General features: G+C 40.0%; 1 protein-coding gene across 1 annotated transcript; it reads left to right on the top strand.

Annotated features, from left to right (window-relative positions):
- Positions 1 to 250: 250 nt before the first annotated feature.
- COQ3 (coenzyme Q3 methyltransferase) lies at positions 251 to 6,537 on the top strand. The gene is made up of 6 exons (XM_009889014.1): positions 251 to 342; positions 706 to 858; positions 1,029 to 1,128; positions 2,676 to 2,918; positions 4,120 to 4,279; positions 6,258 to 6,537. Coding segments are annotated over exons 1-6 (855 nt in total). The 5' UTR covers positions 251 to 340; the 3' UTR covers positions 6,455 to 6,537.
- The last annotated feature ends 2,190 nt before the right edge of the window (positions 6,538 to 8,727 follow it).

The following is an 8,727-nucleotide window of genomic DNA, read 5'->3' as shown; positions in this document are numbered from 1 at the left end:
CATCGTACGTAATTTGAGGAGTACTGGGACGGTGAACCAGCATATGCTCTTTTATTTAATCCCCATGCACTCCCTAAGTACAATAGTGAGCAAATGTGTAAAGGTTTGCACAGTTAGTGGTGGTGTTCCAGAGCAGCATTGTTAAACTGGGTTTTTTGCCTGTGAGCTCCTGTAAAGCTGATGTTTTCCATTCCGTTGCCGTTCTTTTATTTATGCAGGTGACCATGCTGATCTGTCTTTTCAGACAGGCCTGAGGGGTACCCTTCAGAGCTACAACTGGAAAATACAGCTGAAATCCAGTGGTGCTCTGCCTGTCTCTCTGGCTGAAATAAAAAGCAACATGTAAGTATTGTATCTAAAATAATCCTGCATGACAAGGACAGTAATTTTCTGTAACAATTTTACTTTGTGTCAGTGTCACATTAAGTAATTTTTAAACCTCACAAATGTTTAAATGTTTGATGTGGCCTATTTTTGTTTTATTAATTACTACCTTAAAAATTACAGGTATGCAGCCACCTGTTTTGGGAGATATGTTATACATACAGTGTATCAAATTTGTTATTAATAAAGTAGAACGAGTCTCTAAAGGAACATGAGTTTTATCTCTTTTTTCATTTTCTGATGGAGAATTTTTTTTTCCCATATTTCAACTGACACGAAATATCAGTACTAGTTTCATGACATTCAGCTCTCATTATTTAGGCCCACCGTGAAGAGACTTTTCAACACTTCACACTCATCAGTGGATTCAAAGGAAATGAAAAAGTTCCAGCTACTCGCACATAAGTGGTGGGATGAAGAAGGAGAATACTCAGCCCTTCATTCTATGAATGATATTAGGGTGCCATTTATTAGGTATAGTTATGAAGACAGATATTTTTTTTTATATGTACTATTTCTGCATAACCTCTGAAAACATTGTAAAAGAAAAACAATTACCAGTACTTAAGATAACTGCATATTGCACCTACTAAACCACCTTGTGTGTTTGGTGTTTGCCCTTAATCACGTCCCTTTTCTTTCAGAGATACTCTGTTGAATATGAGTAGTAGTTACAATTTGGGAAGTCCACTTTCTGGAGTAAAGATTCTTGATGTTGGCTGTGGTGGTGGTCTGCTAAGTGAGGTAAGAAAGAGCTGGTTTCTCTTTTTAAAAAGCATACAAAGTATTTGAATTGTTTTACTATTACACTGCTTAATTTCTAATCCTCCAAGGAGGAGCTTCTCTCTTCTGTGTTACGTTAGTTACTGAATGTTTTGGAGTGGTTTACAGAAAGGGAGGTACTTGGTAATGAGAAATTCTAAAATTCCGAGGTTCATCAGAAAAATAAGATTGCAAACACAGTAAAGAAAAGGAGAGGGGGAAAAAAATGATGTAAAAGTCTTTGAGTATTCTTCTGGGCAGTCACAGTATGGCAACTTTTTTTGGTTTGGTTTTTTTTTTTCTTTTTTTACTTTAGAGCCTAGGCAAGAATACTTTAATCATGACAATCCTCATTACCGAAGAAGTATTTTCTATTATAAACTTGTTCTTACACGCTCATTTCTTTGAATTGCTTATCTTCAGTTTGGGGTTTTTTTTTTATATATTGGGTGTGGGGATTCTCGCCTTTGCTTTGATCTCATGGGAAAAGCATGGAATAGTGTCAAACACCTGAGACATACTTCTCTACCAGGAGAGATTCTGCTGGCACAGGGGCTGATGTTACAGCAACTTCCTGGGAAGTCTGCTCAAACTTGGGACTGAGGAGTACCTATTTTTGGTGGCCCCCCTTGGCCGCACAGGCTCTGAACAGTGCTGTATCCTATCAATAGACTAGGGATGGTTTACGAATTTAGGATTACAGATCTGGCTGAGTTACAATGGGAACTTCATCAGTGGCTGAAAAGGGGTCAGATGCTGAATCTCTCCCCATGTTTTTCTTTCATTCTGAGCAAAATTCTGTAGTCTTGTGAGAGCCCGCTCTCCGACAAGGCTGGCAAAACCAGCGTGCTGCATCACCTTCTCAGGCTGAACAGCCGGAGAATTTCAGGTTGGAATAACATACATGTGGTCATGTTCTGCAGCCTGTTTCAGTTTCAAAAGAGGTGATGGCTGAGGTGTTAACCTATGAGTAAGAAGACACTGGAGAAACTTGAGTGACAGCCAAGCCTGATGCTATCCTAGTAAACATCAGTGTTTAGTTCTCAGCAGTGAGAAAGTCCCAGAGATAATCATATATTAAGTAACCATTAAAAAGATATGAGGATTTACCATTACAGGTGGATGTTGAAGAAAGTAATGACAGTAATTAAATACGGCATTGTTTTCCCCCCTCTAAGTACTGTGTTGATTTTCCCCCTTTGTTTTTCCTCTATCAGGGTAATAGTGGAGGAAATCTTTATTTGGTGTAACAAAATGGATCCAGAACAATTTAATCTAAAAGACAATTTCAATGTGTATATTCCAGTATATAATTTTCTAAGAAAAACGCCATCTCCCCCAAATTTAAGGAATTTCTTGCTTTAACAAACATTCAAAATAAAACTGCTGGATCAAAGCTCATAATTTACTGTTGTTTGTCTTATTCTCTGTTAGACGTTTTATACATTGTGTACATACATTGCGAAGTTGCAGAAACCTTTAAGTAAATTGTCTTCATGCAGAGAATAAATTATACTCTGTATTATTAGCCTCTAGGTAGACTGGGAGCTTCAGTTACTGGAATTGATCCTCTGGAGGACAACATTAGAACAGCAGATCAGCACAAGTCATTTGATCCGGTCCTGGCCAAGAGAATACAGTACAAGTCCAGTTCACTGGAGGAGATTGTGGAAGAGTCTATGGAAACCTTTGATGTAATCGTAGCTTCTGAAGTAGTGGAGCATGTGGCTGACCTTGAAATGTTTATCAAGTGTTGCTCTCAGGTGTTAAAGGTAAGGGAGTTTTTGCTTTCATTATTGGGAATATTTATTCTCTTTCATCATTAAGGCTTTCATTTGAAGGCATGTGAAAACACCTACATCTGCATTCATTCCTCCACCTTGAAGTGATGAGATTTGAATCATACTCCAGAGGTGCCTTCCATTCTCCTCCATGTTGCAAGTGCATCTTCCCAACTTCACTAACTAAAGTTAGAGGAAATTTATTTCCCCAGCCCTGCCTTAGAAGAAGGTTAATGGCATTAACTAGCACTGCAGTTTTGCTTTGCATCAAGACCTTAAGAAATCCGATTGCATCTGATTTCACTTAGGTGAGAGAAAACATGGCAGTGCTGCTGTTGATGTATGGCTATGGCTCAGACTGCATCGAAACCAACTGTAATGGTGTTTCTGATTCACAAGATTCTATTCCAGCTCTAGCATCACATGACATGTGCTCCTGGATTGCTTTTAAAGGGTCATAGGAATGCTTGGAGATAATCAGGTGTTGTTTTATTCCTCTTGATATTATTTCATTTGTAAAGAAGGATGGTAGGCCCACTACGCAAGCAGCAGCTTTCCTTTAATCTTTCTGGTTATCAGAAGGGATATAGATTATTTGAGTGGAACACTTAACTATTTTCAGGAATATAGATTATTTCAATGGAATGCTTAACTCATTTTCAGGCTGCTGGGGACATAAAAATTATCCTTTATTTCTACCGAACAGTCTCTTAAGTACTTACAATTCATTTCTGGCTTTGTTTTTTGACCTCCTAATCATTAAAATAAGCATGGCGTTCAGTAGTCTCAAAAACTAGGCAGTATTGCATATTTTACTTCGGTTTTAATTTAAAAGTCTTTGTTTTTACATTAGGTATTTATATGCCTTAGTACCTTTTATTTATCTATTTCCTGGGCAATGTTATAAGTGACTTTGTTAGATGTTTTTTGGGGGCAAGGAAATGGTTATTAGACCATCCAAGACTTTGACTATGTTGACTCTTTGAAGACTACTGAGTCATACTGTTAGGGCATTATATTCTTTATGGTATTTAAATGGTACACTTGTAAATACCTATCCTGGGATGAAATTAGTTCTTAGTCTTGCAGCATGTAGACAGACAAATTATGTGGTTTAATGTGATTAAATTTACAGTATTTTTTTTTTTAAAGTAAATGTTCTTGTAATTGAACATTTTAATCTTTTCATTAGCCTGAAGGTTCTTTATTCATTACTACAATCAATAAAACGCAGTTGTCCTATGTCCTGGGAATTGTGGTTGCAGAAAAAATAATAGGCATTGTCCCGGAAGGAACACACGAGTGGGAGAAGTTTGTTCCCCCTGAAGAGCTGGAGCGCCTCCTGGAATCAAGTAAGTTGCAGGCGAGATGATGGGAATGCAGCGAAATACCCAAACGCTCCCTGTAGAAATGACAAGGGGATAAGCTCGGTGGGGTGAGTGCTAGCAACAATACACAGCTTTTCCTGTGTGAGTTACCAGTCATATATTATGAGTATCATTTCTGGATTAAAGACACTGCTGCTTACTGGATTTTTGCATAAAATAAATAAACTGAGTGGAGTCTTAAGAATGCAGAGATTACTCAAACAAAATCACTGTTACAGCTGCTCTCGTTTTGATAGCTTAAGCTAAAATGCCAAGGTTTTCCATCCTGTTCTGGTGACACAATGTGTGCTCTGAAGTGGTTCATATCCTCTAGGTCTGGTTTGAGAAAATAACTGTATTAGCACTCCAGAACTGTGCTGCTGCCACTGCATTGTTTGTTGTCTTCCTCTTGGGAGAAGGTGTTTTTATTCTTGGTTGCCGCTCCGTGTTATTTATTCATATTATGTTACTAAAAGATTTCTTCAAAAATGTGAAGATGAAACCTACCACAAATTCATTAATCAGTTCTTGAGAAACCAGGATACTGATTTGAAGAAACAATTTCATTTTCCTGGTTTGATTGCTTTTAAAATAGACAAAGCACTGAGCTGGGAAGAGTCCTGCCCATTGCCCTCCTTCCTGCAGATGTTTTAAAACCCTCTCACCGAATATTTCACTTTGCTTTAGTTCACTGTAAAGAAGCTGAAGTATGAGTTGAGCTGTTCTCTTGGCAAGGTCTTCTCCTGGCACCTTCAAGTGATGCCATAAGGAGCATGACTAATACTGTGTTGTGGTTTAATCCCAGCTGGTAACTAGGACCACGCAGCCATTCACTCACTCCTCCCCCAGTAGGGTAGGGAGAAGAGGGAGAAAAGCAAAAAAAAAAATCCAAGCACCATCCCCCCTCCCCCATAACCTCATGGGTTGAGATAAAGACAGTTTAATGGAACAGTAATGGAAGAGAAAATAATAACAACAATGGTAAAAGAATCTACAAGATCAGTGATGCAATACAGTTGCTCTCACCACCTGGTGATTGGTTGCCCAGTGCATCCCAAGCAGTGATTGCAGATTTCTGCCCCCCGTCCAACCCCATCTATGTACTGAGCCTGACGACTATGGTATGGAATATTCCTTTGGCCAGCTTGTCCTGTCTGTGCTCCCTCGCAGCTTCTATGGGAAGCTGAAAAAGTCCTTGACTTCATATAGGCGTTACTTAGCAACAACTAAAACAATATGTGTTACCAACATTCTTCTCATACCAAATCCAAAACACAGCAGCTACTAGGAAGAAAATTAGCTCTATCCCAGCTGAAACCAGGACATACTGGTTCACCTGCCGGTGGTTCTTTCTGTTCTCCCTTCAAAAGGAGAAGCAGGTGCAGTGGAGTGATTTGTTTTAATAGGGTGTTTATTTTCTGCCTTCCCTCATGTATCCTGCTGGGACACAGCAGAGCCATGCAGTGAACTGAGAGCTGCTCAGCAGGGACTGCCAAATCACTCTTTACTTGCACTGAGTCCTTGATGGCATTCTTCTGCCTCTTTCTTATATTTTCCACTCCTAAGGGGAATTGCAGAATCCTTCCAAAGACACACTCAGATTTTGATTTTGAAATGTGTGATGTTGATCTGAAGAACGTCTCCACCTACAGAAAACATTACCAGTCACCCAAATGTAGTGGTGTGACATACTGCTTTGCAGAGCCTCACGATAAAGCGTGCTAATGGTCTGTGGCGTGGCACTGAGCTGTTGCTGCTACTGCCAATAGCGCGACCTACTGTCATTGGTGATGCCTATTGCCTCTGCTTGTGGTGGGGTTGGACAGAGGGCAGCTTGTGAAGTGCTGCTCCCCAGATCGGAGGAGGAAGCGTGTTTCAGACTTGCTGTTCTAAAGGGTTTGATGTTCCAGCGGCTTACAATATTTAAGAACATCAATTACTTTATGGCTTCTTTCTTTTCTAGATGGCTTTTCAGTCAAGACGGTGAATGGGATGTTGTATAATCCCCTCTCGGGGTCGTGGAGCTGGATGGAAAGCACGAGCGTTAACTATGCAGTGCACGCTGTGAAATCTGGGGCTCAGGGACAGCCCAGCCCAACAGACGCCCTGTCAGAGATGGAAAGTGAACAGCCCTCAGCCACAGCTGGCACTACTGTGTGACTCTCTGAGATGGGTGGTGATGGACTGCCACCAGGAACAGAAAAGAAGGTTTTGCCCAGGTGGACATAATAAAACCTTTTTTAGGAAAAAGCTTGCCGTTTGCATTAATAATGCTTATGCTATTTTTGGCCAAATATTTTAGGGCAGTCTCAGACAAAAAACAAGTGCCCATTATCTCAGGAATCATTTAAGATTGAAATGAGCAAAGCCTTTTAAAGACTAAGTATTTTTATAAGAAAGTAGTTTGAAATTGTTCGACACAGAAATGCAAATTATTCTGTCATGAGCTTGGAGGAAGCACTTGTGTGATGGCATTTTCAGTTCTACTAGGAAAACTCCGATCTCCATAGAATGATAGCTTAAATGTAGAATGAGTTTAGAAACACAATAGTATATGATAAATAAAATGCCTAAGATACTTAAGTTACTGAACTGAGTCAGTTAAATTACACAAAACACTTAAAAACCACAACCACTTGTTTCTATGTTATGCCTTCTCCCTGACAGGAGGAGGGAAAAAAAGAGAGCAGCAAACCCTTTTCTGTTAGGTCATGCTATTTCTACAGTTGACGTGAGCTAACTGTGCAGGGGTGGAAGAAGAGTGTCCTACACCAGAGTGCCTCAGCTGTCAGAAGCCTCTTCACCATAAAGGTACTTGTATCCGTGCCTATTATTTCACCTTTCTCCCACCACCCAAATAAAGGGAAGTAAAGCTCCAGGTAAAATTTTACTAAGCAACCAGACCTTTGTGCTAGAAAAACGATACGTTAGCAGTCTGTCCTCGAATTGAAGTGCCATACCTTCTCAGTCTGAAGTCCTAGTGCCAGGTTAAGGAAGTGTTGATCTGCAATGAAATAGCACTTTCTAAATAAAGCATCTTGTGTGTATCCACGATTGTATCTCTGCTCTCTTCTCTTCCTCGCAGCTTGTATACAGGTAGAGAGGTGAGCTGGCTGTGTTTTTCTAACTTTCAGTTTGCAGGGATTAAAATTAAAATTATTTTTTTGGGTTTGTTGGGGGGCTGGGAATTTTTGCTAGTACTGCATTTTTCCTGCTGTACAGGCTTGCTGGGCTAAATTACTGCACTATGCATTTGCATTCTTGTTGCTTTGTTGCATCTGCATGATGACTTGGTATCCAGGTTTCACAATGGATCTGACAATACACAGAAGAATATAGTTAATTTATAATGGAAATAATAGTAATTCATAGGTATTAAGACTGAAAAGAGTTATCTAGTGTGATCACTTCCATGACAGTAAATTCTGCTTTATAATACCTCTTCAGGCTGTAGCTTGGCTACATCTCCATGTAAAGAATTGAGTGATGGAGAAGCCACTATGTCAATAAGTAAATTATTACAAAAGTTCATCAGTTGAAGTGCTGCAACCTCAGGTCCCAGCCAGTGATGTCTTAATGTCTTCACTTTTTAGGTTAAGGACCTCTCTGCTATCAGACATCTCTGTCTTGTAAACGTAGTTGCTGTAGTTTTGAGTCAAGTCACCCCTTAATTTTCGCTTCGTTAAATGGACTCAGATTATGCCTACAGCTGTTTACTGCTACAGTGTAAGTTTCTGAGTTTGTATAAAATTTTGTGGTAAACAACCTTTTTGAAGCATGGATGGTGGAAATGGACACAGCATTTCAGTAAGGGGTCTCACTAATGCTGTCTGCAGGAGGAGCGCTGTCATTCAGCTTCTGCCTGACGTTCTTTTGCACAGGCATCTCTGCTCCATCGGCCATGCCTGCAAAGCAGTGCGTAGTGTTTGGGAGAGGAGCGACACTGGGACAAACGTGGAGCCAGAGCAGATAACCAACAGGCTTTGTTAGCAGGGTGTTCAGGCAGTAAGTGAGTTCCCCTAGCCAAGTAATCAACTTCACTCTAAGTTATTTACAATTATATGAATAAATATAATTTATATAAATTATAAATTTTAAATTTTACCAACAGTGAACTGAAAGAAACAGTATCTGAAAAGCACTGAGACCTGGACAGATTCCTAGGCTAGACCACTAGAAACATCCCCCAAGGGGGAGCAGTCCCCCATTCACCTATTTCCTAAATCCAGATGTTTGTGTAACCAGCTGTTATCCCAGCTTTCTCATCCTTTCCTTTCTTCCCATTCGCTTGTTGCTTGCTTGTAGTTTTTCATTGAACTGTGAGCCGCCTGGGGAAGGAACTGTTTTTTTTCACTGCTATTTCTATCACACTTAGCACAAAACCCCTTTGACGCTGCTTGGGTTCTCTGTCCAGACTCACAAGAGGGCTCACG

This window comes from Charadrius vociferus, unplaced genomic scaffold (assembly GCF_000708025.1).
Source record: "Charadrius vociferus isolate BGI_N301 unplaced genomic scaffold, ASM70802v2 scaffold166, whole genome shotgun sequence".
NCBI classification, from domain to species: Eukaryota; Metazoa; Chordata; class Aves; order Charadriiformes; family Charadriidae; genus Charadrius; species Charadrius vociferus.
The sequence above is the reverse complement of the archived record's forward strand: the minus strand, read 5'-3'. Positions and strand labels throughout refer to the sequence as shown.